At 39.3% G+C, this 13,068-nt stretch overlaps 1 protein-coding gene across 3 annotated transcripts in view; it reads right to left on the reverse strand.

The window, feature by feature from the left end:
• Window positions 1-13,068, reverse strand: part of NKAIN4 (sodium/potassium transporting ATPase interacting 4) — a 109,519-nt gene that overhangs the window by 29,103 nt on the left and 67,348 nt on the right. For all 3 annotated transcript variants that reach the window (XM_012539624.3, XM_012539623.3, XM_003757608.4), the window contains exon 4: window positions 2,057-2,254. In XM_012539624.3, the coding sequence (XP_012395078.1) occupies window positions 2,057-2,254 (198 nt within the window). The remainder of the gene's footprint in view (window positions 1-2,056; window positions 2,255-13,068) is intronic.

The raw sequence follows: 13,068 nt of genomic DNA on the forward strand, positions 1-13,068 counted from the left end.
GGGAAAACAAGGCCATACATTCTATAAGGAGCAAAAAGAATCAGGAGGGAACCCTACAAGGCTGGGCAGAAGGGCTTGGATTTTGCTCATTATCTTTCCTTTCCCTCCCTCCCTCTGTCTCTGTCTCTCTCTCCTTCTGTCTCTGTCTCTCTCCCTCTGTCTCTGTCTGTCTCTCTTTCTCTCTCTCTTTCTGTCTCTCTCTCCTTCTGTCTCTGTCTGTCTGTGTCTGTCTCTCTCTCCCTCTGTCTCTGTCTGTCTGTCTGTCTCTCTCTGTCTCTTCACTCTCTCTGTCTCTGTCTGTCTGTCTGTCTCTCTCTCTCTCTCTCTCACTCTCTCTGTCTCTGTCTTGGTTTCTTGGAAAACTACACTTGGTTTCGTGAGACAAGTCTCTGGGAGGGGAATGGATACACAGGAAAATTAAGGTGATGTAAAAATAAGAGATATTAATAAAAATTTTATTTTAAAAGTGAAAGAGGAAGAAAATGACCTGTCCAAATAAGAGAAGAAAGCGGTGGTAGAGATGAGATAACTGCTTTGTTAAACACCTTGTACTTCAGAGAAGTAGAGGGCACTTTAGGGTCAGTCCAGGCCACTCTTCATACTCACTGACCTCTGAGAAATTCTGCTGTTTCCACCAGGAGCCTTAGCAGGTTGGGCAGAGGTTGGTGAGAATACAGTTATTAGAGAACTTCCATAAGACACTAGCTTCAAGCCTATTAAATCCTTCTTTTTAACTTTAAACAAAAAGAGCAAAAATAAAGGATAAACCAAAATAAGCCATCTAAACCTCCTAGCACAGTATTTGTGACATGTACCATAGACTTTAAATTCCTAGAGGGAAAAGAGAGAATTTGCATCCTATTTTTTATAATAACCTGGAGAGTGCTAAATATTAAGAGACTTTTTCATAGTGGTGAGGGATTTGGAAGAAAAAGGATTAAAATTTCAAAAGAAAAGTGAAGTTCAAGCTTTTACTTTATATTTGTAAAACGTTGCTGGTCTGAAAATATAAGAATTCAATTTGAAATAAATTCAGGGTAAGATACTCTTATCTCCTCAGACTCAGTAGCAATGTCCTGAGCAGGCCTGGCCATGGGGCAAAATGTTCCGGGAATTATAACCCAAATATTCCCATCAGTCTACCAGTCCACAACAAGGCTTTTTAATACAAAAACCACCAGGCATATTACCCACTGCCCCTGCAAGAGGTCTAACCATGAAAATTTCTCTCCTCTCAAGCCAGAGCTTCAAGTTTCTCCAGCACCACACATCCATCACTGAGAAGGTATGGTAGGGAGGTAACTAAAAAGCAATAAACTGGGAAAAAAAATTTTTACATTCAAAAGTTCTGATGAGACCCTGTTTCTAAAATATATAGAGAATCGACTTAAGTTTATAAGAGTTCAAGCCATTCTCCAAATGGTCGATGAACATGAACAATTTTCAGGTGAAGAAATTAAAACCATTTATGATAATATGAAAAGATGCTCTAAATCACTATTGTTCAGAGAAATGCAAATTAAGACAACACTGAGGTACCACTTCTCACCTGTCATATTGGCTAAGATGACAGGAAAAAATAATGACGAATTATTTCCTATTATAGGGGATGCGGGAAAACTGGGACACTGGGACACTGATGCATTGTTGGTGGAATTGTGAACGGATCCAACCATTCTGGAGAACGATTTGGAACTATGCTGAAAAAGTTATCAAATTGTGCACATCCTTTGAGCCAGCAGTGTTTCTAGGGGGATTATATCCCAAAGAGATCTTAAAGGAGGGAAAGGGAATAAAAAGAGAACCAAAAGATAATCCCTGCCTTAAAGGAGCTCAGTCTAAGGGAGAAACAACTATGTATAAACAAGGAAAAATTGGAGATAATCAAAAAAGGGAAGACATTAGTGTTAAGGGGACTGGAAAAGGCTTACAGGTTAGGTAAGGTGACTTCAATGGATAACTTCAATGGCAAGATTCTACAATTCCCTAAAGTGACCCTCTGCAACAGGTGTTTCAGAAAGCCTGTTCTGAACTCAGAAGCTTTCATTCTACTTACCGCCACCAGGATCTGGAAGGAGCTGTGCATGACTTCAATGTAGCGATACTCCAGAGTACAGCCGACCACAGAGACGTAGGACTGGCTGTCCAAGCCTGCGATCCCGGCCACTGGGGCTTCCTTCCGGACACATCCTGGTCCATTTTCACTCCACCATGATTGGTGCTGGGAAATATTAAAGGTCAGAAGCTCACTGTCCTAAAAAAAAAAAAAGGCAGGGGGAGGAGGAGAAAAGAAAGATGAAGGAAAAATTGTGGGATAAACAGAAGCTGGCTTACTCTTGTCCCCTGGGGATTTTGTGTATTAAACATTGACAGTATATCAAAGACTCCACCAAATAACAAATTGGCTGTCTTCCCATCCTATGCATGAGCTTAAACCTTCATTCTCAGGGGTTCACCTGGCTCATTCTATTCACATATTTAGGACACAGGTCACAGCCATCAAAAAACAAAGTTTACAAGCTTGTAGTCAACATATTCATATCCAGCTGGATCCCGTGATCCAACATATCACAATAAAAAGCAAACCATAACTTAGACTAGTCTTCCCCTTCCAATTCTTCACATTGCTCACAGATGAGGCTTTCTAAACTATAACTCTGACCATCTCCCTTCCCAAATCCCCTCAAAACTTTCAGTAGCTTCCTATTAACTATCAATAAAATTCAAATATTTTAGTCTGGCATTCAAGACTTTCTATAGGCTTGACTTCAAACTGTTTATTGATTATGTTATTTCTGGTGTTGATGCTTGGAAAATCTTTTTCTCTCTCCTAAAGCTTTTCTGCATAGTCAGATTTATTATTTCTACGCCTGACATTAACCTAAACTCATCACATCCATTTTCCTCACTTCTGCCTGAGTAATCTTCCTGACCCATGAATAATACTGCTCCTCAGAAACCTTCAATGCCTCCTCATTGCTTCACAAATAAGCTATAAACATCTGATCCTGGCAATCAAAATCTTCTGCAAGGTTTCTACCTTCCCAGACTTATCTTACTCATCTTCCCATCCTCCAGGTTGGGAAATGGAAATTTCTTTTTTTCTTCTCTATTCTTGTCTTGCTCTCTCTTATTTCCTTATCTTTGCTCAGGCTAAATTCCCCCCCTTCTTGCAACCATCCTCATTTACTGATGTCTTTCCCTTACTTCACCTCCCAAATCAGTTGCTTTTTTCCATGAAAAAGTAATTACTTCTTGCTTCCATGAAGCCTTCTTTGATAGTCCCTTTTCCTCCAAAATGATCTATCAAATTTTCCAGAGCACGTTGCCTGGACATCTCCTTTGTGGGAATCCTATTCTTCCTTGTACCCTATTTATTTGTGTTCTTGTCCTGTCAATCCTCCCTAGATAGCAATTCAAGGCACCTAATTTGTGTCTTCCGTGCTGGGAATTGAAAAATTGAATTAATTATTAATTAATTACTATATGCCCCTTGCCCTAGAATGGGGGGTACTATATAGAAAGGAAAGATAGGATTTTATGGCACAGCGGAAGACTTGAAATCAGCTGACATGAGTTTAAACCTCCCCCCCCACACACACTTACTAACATATGATCTTGGTCAAATCATTTAAACTTTTGGTACTTCAGGTTCCTTATCTGCAGAATAAGGACTAGGTAGCCTTTAAGGAAGTTTGGAATGAGCTTCAAAGCTTTTAAGAAGGCAACTTTACTTTTACCAAGTCATTAATAAAAATATGTTTTTGTTTGTTTTTAAGTTCAGAGCCAAACACAAACCCTGGGAAGTCTCCATAAGAGACTTTGTTTCAAATTGATTATCAAATCATTAATGATTATTCTTCCAGGCTGACTTTCAATTATCTAGCCATATGGTCTCCAAAGTAGGGCCCAACTAAGAGGTCTGAGTCCCAGGCCTGACCCCAAAGGATGAGACCAACCAGTAAAGAGAACAGGAAGATGAATTACACCTCATCTTCCCTATGACTGTAAGGGAGCTTTCCTACAACATTCTCCCCTCTCCCTCATCTGTCATCATGACTCCTCACTCTCATTCTTACACATATCTAATCAATTGCCTAATGTCACCATTTTTACCTCCACAACCTCTCACATCCTTTGTCCCTTCTACTCAGTCACCCTTCTAGGTCATGTCTTCATCCTTTCTCACTTAAACTACTGCAAAAGCCATCTCGTGTTTTTTGGTTTTCTTGCTCCAGTTTCTCTTCTCTCTAAGCAATCTCCCACATAAATATCAAAATAATTTTCCTAAAGCAGAGATCTGACCACATCAGTCCCACTCAATAAACTCCAGTGGCTCTCTATTGACTCTAAAATACAGTTATTTCATTCTTTTGACCTTTTTATTTTCATATAGATTTTCTAGTGTTTATAATTTGTGCATTTATATGTATTGTATGTATACACAAACATATATAACTTACAAATAAGTAATTATGTATTATACATATGAAGATGTACCAAAAACATATATAATTTACAAATAAATTAATATATATTATACATATAGAGATATACTAAAAAAAAATTTTCTGGGGATATGATAAAACAATTTGGAGACCACTGATCTAGTATTTCTCATTTTCCCTTACAAAAATAGTGTGAGGCTTTAATAAATATTTTGCTAAAATTTACATAAATTATATTTACATTGTTCCTCCTATTTAGTGATTTCATAAGCTTGTTGGAAAAAGACAAAACCCTTCTCTCAGTAACTCTGCCTCACAAGATTGTCAGGAGGCAGTAAGCAGAAAAGTGAATTACATATGCACAAGCTAGGTTCCAAGAAAGGAAAAGAAAAAAGCCCAAAAGAGCGAGAGGAACACAAAAGAAACAAGAGAAGAAAGTGAGCATGAGCTAGTGTTCAGGAGATAGCAATAGATTATAGCTCAAATTATATGGAATTTGAAATCCAACTGGCATGTTGAGGGATGATAGACTAATAATTCACAACTAGGAAAAAGACTTGAGAAAATACTATAACCTGAATTCTACTTCCTAGAGGAACCTGGAGTGTCTTTTATTTAAACGCTGAATAAGAACTGGAATGACTTAATCATCTTTGTCTCTCCTAGCCGTTTTACAAACAAGAACTGATGTCTCCTCAGTGGTTGAAACAGATACCCAATATTAAAGCCGTTTCTTGATGTCAATGGAATAATTCATAGGCAAAGTATGTGCTTGACCTGCAGTATTATGGGAGAGATTGTTAATCCTCCCCCTCCCCCTCTCCTCTCTTTCTTCTTTCCTTCTTTCTTTCTCCCTATTCTTCATTTTCAAAGAAGATTTAGGATATCTTGGGATGATGTCTTGACTCTCAAGTGTATTGGATTTAAGTGAGGCAGAATTCCACAGAGTTGTCAGCCTCTCAAACTGATCAATCTTTCTTCCATAGTCATCAAAGTCCAGCGGCAAGACAAAAATCAAGACAACTGGTAATAGAATGCGGTGGGATGACCTGACAGTTTTGACACGCTCTTAGCATGGATATCAAAAAATTGCCTTTCTCTGAGAATTGGCTAAATTTAGAAAATTACCAAATGTGATTTGGTACAAGCTTAGGGAATAAGGTGGACAGCTGGCTGGAGATAGTCAAAACTTCTACTCATAAAGTAAGATGACTTTCTTGCATGGCTTATGCAAAGGACCTTCTGATCATTTCAAGAGAATCTATCTATAGGTCTTTTGTAACAGGAGAATAAATACTGCTGCAGTAACTTAGATCTCAAGTTTGGGTCCCTTTGTTAATCTTCTCAGTTTATTCTCATTCCTGTGCTTTTCCCCAGGTGCCTCCAGGCTTCTGAGGCACCTATCTCATGGGAAGGACACTGTCCTGTGGATAGGAAGGACTAAGGAAGCTTTGGACAGCAAATTTTTTTTTTAATGTTTAAGGCCAAACTAACACCCAGGGCAATGAGCTCTGTGATCTGCTGAACACATGAACTGGAAAACCAAAGAGGAACATTAGCTCACTCCTACCAACTGCCACCCATGGGAAAGCTAGGTTATACTAGCTGAAGCAAGAATGTGCCTTGAGGGAGAAAAAACTCAGCATGCAAGCTCACCCACAGCCACTAGCTCCCCTTAAAACATGATGGAGACAGCCTGGGACAATGTGCCCAAGAACTTCTAGCACAGCCACCTGGACCACCAGGCAGTGTCGGAAAGCTGATGAAAAGTGTCCTGGCAACTGCCCCGTCTCCTCAGCAGCCATAGTTTCTCAAGATATGGAGAAGAGTTCTCATCACCAAAGTCCTTGACATTGTCAAATGGTTCAACATAAGAAATACTTATATCAGTGGAAATATCATTAGAAAAGATACATTACCATCTGATTTGCTCCTCCACTCTAAGAACCACTGAACCTTTTCATTTGATTTATAGCTGGGTGATAGGACCAAGATCTAATGTAATAACTTCTAAATGTAATGGGAATTTCCTGAGAACAGGGATTGTCTTTTTACTATATGTATCTCCAGTACTTTGAACATAAGTGCTTTAAAAATGCTTTTTCATTCACTCATTCATTCATTCTCTCCCCAGATGTAATGGGAATTTCCTAAGAACAGGGATTGCCTTCACTTTTCTATTTGTATCCCTAGTACTTTGAATATAGTAAATGCTTTAAAAACACTTTTTTATTCATTTATTCATTCATTCTCTTCATTATTATTGTCCCTGTGTGACCTTCCATCTCTTTCAGAGAATTAGAAACAGCCCACAGTGTTGAAGTCTTATTAATAAGGGGAACAGAACTTCCTTAGTAATTCAAACACCGCCTTTGTTTTTTTTAAAGCAATCTTCTAGGACCCTTATACCTCTAATACAGCAAGATGGATTAGCCTGATCTGAGAGGGGAGACAAACAGAACCAAACTATTGGACCAGGCTTCTTGTTGGTATCTTAGCCTTGGTTACAGCTCAGAACACAGGCCAGAAACCTCAGGCTAATTATAAACTTTGAAAAGCCCCCTAGACCCTAACTACTGCATACATGTATTATTAATTACAGGAGTCAACATTTCTAAGAGCTTGTCTTTAACAACCCCCTCTTCTCTCCGCATCATCAAACTTTCTCTGTTCTAGGCAAATCTGTTCATTCTATTAAATGACCAGTAAGAATTTGGGTAGTAGAGAGTGAATAATATAAAAGGGCAAAGCTGCCAAGTGCCAGCTGATTGCATAGCAGGTGGAGTGGCTGTGGCTGGACGGGGGAGGGAGCTGGTGGCAGGGACTTCAGAGAGTTTGGAGAACACAAGATGGACTCCAGCTATTCCTACCTTAGAAATCCTACCAGGCATTGGGTTTGAAAAGTCAGGCCCCCCCAGAAGTAGGAATAACTGCTGTGATTTTTCATCTCTACTGATTACATTCTAACCCAGAAATTTTGCAAATCTCTGGAGAATAACAATAACAGGGTGAGCCCCTTGTGACTGCAAGGGGATGGGTTCAGCTCCACAGGACTGGTGCAATGGTTAGGATTTGGGAAAAAGGAGTTGTTTGCCAAAAGGAGTTTGTTTGTCATGGAGTTTGAAAGCATTTTGACATCCTTGCTAGGACAACTTTATCTCCTCTCCTTTTTTGACTTAAGAAAGTGATGGAGACAATGTTAGGAATGCAGATTAAATTTTTAAATGTGTCAAACATTTATTGGGAGAAAGGGAGAGAAAGCTAGATGCTAAATATTTAGTTTATTACTTAAGGTACTTAGTTCTTCTGGAGCATGAGAATCTCAGGGACAGAAAGCCTTTAAGAGGCAAGTGTAGACCTTACATGGTGGTACTGCAGGGACTGTAACAGGCAATGGAGGAAGTGTTGAGTCAAGGGGTCTTGTAATGAGGGCAGAGGGCGGCTTCCTATTCTACTTGTTTTAACAGATCAAGAATGTCCCGTCCTTGCTGAATAATTCCAGCCCTACAGGAAAAACTGTTGCTTCAAATTCAGGCCATTATAGAATTTGAATTTAACCAGGGGCACAGGGACATGATACCATTCTGGCAGCTAATCTCTGACTAACTATGACACCAAAAAGTCTCTGATATATATTCTTTGCACAGTTCTTTCCTCTGATGCATACTGAATTCATCAGGCACTGACCCAAGATTTCCTAGGATCAGAGGCTTAATAGAAACAGAGCTGGAAAAATCTTGGAGCGCCTCCAGATTCACCCTCCTTAATTTACACGTGGGGAAACTGAGGGTTATTTGTCCAAGTCACACAGGGAAGAAGTAGTGGAAATGAGATCTAACCTCTGTTTCCATGATTCAAAGTTCAACACCACAAATTCTGCACCCTCTGTGCTTCCCCAAATTGCTTCTGTTGAGCAGGAACTAGTTTAGGGAGTTGGAGACCATAATGATTTGTTCAACCATTATAATAATCGGGCTGGAGGACCAGGAGCCAAAATCAACTGGATCACACTCAACAACAGAGAAAGTAGCCGCTGCAAGCTCTGCATTCAAATAAGTTAATGGAAAGGAGCCTGATGCATTCTTTACAGCGGCTCCTTGAATTTATTTGTATTAAATCTTAATACACACAGCAACAATATGGATTCCCTTCCCTCTCCAAAATATACGGTAAAGCTACCAAAATCTATGAATACTTCCTAGCCCCATCTCTAAGCACTCTCTGACCACAGCACAGGATCATAGATTTAGAGGTAAATTAGAGGTTATCCAGTTCAATCCATTTTACAGATGAGGAAAATGAGACCCAGAAAGGATCACAAAGTTACTAAAGGGAAGATTTGAATGCAGATCCTATTTCTAAAATCCATTACTTATTTTACTGACCAATGTGGTAGGAGGTAGGATACACTCAGCAGGACAACCACAGATCTCATGGGGCAGACAAGAAAAATGGGCGTTTTTTCTATAACACAGAAAATAAGGGACCCAAAGGAAGAAGAGGGAAGTGTCTTCTGAAGTGAATGGTCGGAGTCCTGGCAACAGGTGTACAGCCCATCTCCAGATACGCAGCAGTTGCTCTGAAAACGCAGTCCGAGATGAACCTGCAGCTCCTCACAGATAACTTTATGCAGCAGCAGTACCTGGGAATCCCTTCATTCTGTACCCAAGGCATCCTTCTGAAGGCTGATGAGAGCTCACAGGGGAGCTGGCAGCCACAGAAGCACCATGAGGCCCACCAATTATGGTGACAGAAAGCAGCCGGATGGCGGCTTAGAGGAACCATGTCTGGCTGAGATGCTACGGGGGCACTAAGAAGCAGAGCAGAAACAAACTCGGGAAACTCGCTGCTCAGAGGAGCCTGCAGGCTTCCTCCCCCACAGCTGGCCCTCCACAAGCTGGAAAAAAGGCCCTTGAGAGACAGAATCCCAGAATCTCGGGGCTGGAGGGGAGGCTGCATCTCCTTCCCTTTTCACAAAAAGCTTCCAGGCAAGTCTCGGAGAAAAGATTTTATCAGGCACTAGTCGGACTCTTTGGCAAGATATCCTGTGGTGGTGTTGGTGTAAGGCATGTTATCAGCTGAGGGATGGATCCAAGACTGAGATTACAGAACTTAGGTCCTGATAATTCCCCGTGATCTATCAGACATCAAGTCAGATAATACTGGAAAAGCACTTAGTGCCTGGAGCATAGTAGGTGCTTAAATGCTCACTGTTTTCCCCAATATGAACTTCATGGAAATAGGGCTCTCTGTGCCCTTAATCCCAGCTACTAGGGCAGTGTTCTGCATTGCATATGATATGATATAATATAACACAATATAATATTTAAATAATTAAAATTAGTTTAACCAATCTATATATTATATAATCATATTATATGATTATATAATATAAAATATAGTGTTCTCCATATAGTACCATTGAAGTTGAAAGGGTTATCTAATCTAGTCATCTCATTTTATATATCAGGAAAGATGGCCCAAAGGGGTAATGTAGCTTGCCCAAAGGCATTCAGGTGTTGCCAACTAGTAAAGTTGGAATTTGAACTCAGATCCTACAACTCTGTGCTTTCAGCATAACATCACCCAGGTCAATTTTCCCATTTTATAAGTGGAGAAACTGAGGCCTGGCAAGATCAAGTAATTTACACAAGAACACAGAGGTATTAAATACCAGAACAAGATTTAAAACTAGAACCTCTGGATCCAAATCTAGCACTCTAGTAAATGTTTATTGAACTTAATGATCTGAATGAGAATTGGAAGACTTCAGGATTAGAACCTTAGAAAACTATATTTCTTTTTGAACACAGATAATCTTGTGCAAATAAGTGTGTTTAGAAGAGGAGAGGGGTATGGATCAATAGAGTACTTTGATGTACAATTGGAGTATTATGTTACTGTAAGTCTCTAAGTATACAGACATTTGAGAAGGGGTTTTGCAAAAGGGGTTAAAATTAGTTTGCCCAATCTATACAGATGAGAGAGAGAACCAAAAATTATAGCAACAGGTCTCAGGTTAGATATCAAGAAAAAACCCTCAGTTCTACAGCTCCATAATCCTTAAGGGAAATTACCAGGGATGGGTCTGGAGACTTGTTTGGATAAGATCATCAAGGCCAGGAAAACACTGTATGATGGGTTAAATGTTCCATGGCATTTAAGCAGAAGAAAAGACTAGCTGACCTTCAAGTCCCCTGAAGTTTAGGATTCTATTCACTATAAAGGACTAAAATTTAGACAATGAGGAGGGAGAGAAGAAAGGCAGGCAGGAAGGAAGGACACCTGAAAGAGAGACACATACAGAGAGAAAAAGACAGACATAAAGAAACACACAGAAACAGAGAAAGAAAGATACAAGCAGAGAGATACAGAGAAAAGAGAGAGAAAGAGATACAGACATAAACATAGAGAGAAAGAGATAGAGAAACAGAGATACACACAAAGAGATAGACTGAGAGATACAGAACAGAGAGAGAAAGAAAGAAGAGACAGAAAGACAGATAGAGAAAGAGATAGAGATAGAGACACACACAGAAAGAGAGATAGAAAGAAAGAGTTCCTTTAACTAAGCATTATGATTAATGGAAAAAGCACTGATTCTGGAACCGAGAACCTAGTTTCAAATCCCATCTTTGAAATGACCCTAATGACCTTGGCCCAGACTGGGCTTTTCTTCAATTCTCCAACCCTCCATCTCTTAACCTTTTAAAAGATAAGGAGAATGGAATGATATAGACTCTGATCCCTTTCAGTTCTAAGTTATGCTCTAAAGTACCAAATTGGACCCTGAAAGAAAAAGAGGAACATGAGAAAAATCTTTAAGAAGAATAAAGTGGCACCTTAATGTAAAGAAGATAAGCTTCTGATTAGTATTGTATATTATGGAAGCATGTTCTATCAGTCCTGAGAGGACTAATGAACCATAGAATCTAGAATGTCAGAGTTGGGAGGACTCTTAGACTAAATGGACATTTAGAAAAGGAAGGAAATTAGCCCACACATCTTAGAGATAAGAGAGCTGAGTCTGAATTTTCAAACAAAGAAATTAAAACCATTTCTAGACATGAAAAATGATCTAAATCACTATTGATTAGGTAAATTAAGAAAACTTTGAGGTATCACCTCACACCTTTTAGACTGGCAAAGATGACAGAAAAGGATAATGATAAATGTTGGAGGGGATGTGGGAAAACTGGGATACTAACACACTATTGGTAGAGTTGTGAACAATTCTGGAGAACAATATGGAACTATGCTCAAAGGGCTACCAAACTGTGGATACCCTTTGAACCAGCAGTATTTCTACTGGGCTTATATCCCAAAGAGATCTTAAAAGGAGGGAAAGGGACCCACATGTGCAAAAATGTTTGTGGCAGTGCTTTTTGTAGTGACAAGAAACTGGAAACTGAGTGGAGGCCCATCAGTTGGAGAATGGCTGAATAAATTGTGGTATATGAATGTTACGGAATATTATTGTTCTATAAGAAATGACCAGAGGCTGATTTTAGAGAGGCCTGGAGAGACTTACACGAACTGATGCTGAGTGAAATGAGCAGGACCAGGAGATCATTGCACACAGTAACAACAAGACTATGTGATGATCATCTGTGATAGACAAGGCTTTTTTCAACAATCAGCTGATTCAGGCCAATTCCAATAAACTTGGGATATAGAGAAATCCAGAGAAGGGGCTATGAAGCTTGAATGTGTAACAACATAGTATTTTTGCCTTTTTTATTGCTGTTTGCTTGCTTTTTTTTTTTCTTTGTCTTGTGCAGCATGATAAGTATAGAAGAATCGCACATGTTTAATATATACTGCTTTCTAGAGGATGGAGGTGGGGCGAAGGGAGGGAGAAAAACACCAGGTTTTGCAAGGGTGAATGTTGAAAACTATCTTTGCATATATCTTGAAAATAAAAAAAATTATTATAAAAAAAAGAAACCTGAGTCCGAGAGTGGTCAGGAAACGCCCTATAATATAACTAAATGGCAGTTAAGTCTTAAATCCTGGTCATATGCCTGCCAAGTCTAATGGACTCTGATCTCTCTTATTATTCCTTAAATATCAACTTAAGGGCAGCTAGGAACAGTCATAGTGCACAGAGTACAAATTTTGGAATCAGGAAGCCTCATCTTTATGAATTCAAATCTGGCCTCAAGCACTTACTGGATGTGTGACCCTGGGCATGTCACTTAACCCTATTTGCCTTAGTTTTCTCTTCTGTAAAATGAAGTGGAAAAAGAAATGGCAAACCCCTCCAGTATATTTGTCAAGAAAATACCAAATGAGGTCATGAAGAATCAGACATGACTACTGAACAACAACAGCAATAACAAATATCAACTTGATATTTGTAAATGAATGTGGAGGTCATGAAATTATGATTTATTATCAGTAAATATTTGATTTGTATACATGGGGTTGCATAAAAATTTCTCGGGTGAAAAGGGGTCATGGGTGGAAAACATTTAAGAAGCCCTGATCTAGCACAATCACTACCTGCAAGGGAGTTAATTCAATAACATCAACAAGTAGTCATCCAACTATTATAACATATGACATCCCTTTGAAAATCTGGTGGCGATTATTGTTCCTTTCCCTTCCAATTTTTTCT

The sequence above is a fragment of the Sarcophilus harrisii genome, chromosome 2 (genome assembly GCF_902635505.1).
Source record: "Sarcophilus harrisii chromosome 2, mSarHar1.11, whole genome shotgun sequence".
NCBI classification, from domain to species: Eukaryota; Metazoa; Chordata; class Mammalia; order Dasyuromorphia; family Dasyuridae; genus Sarcophilus; species Sarcophilus harrisii.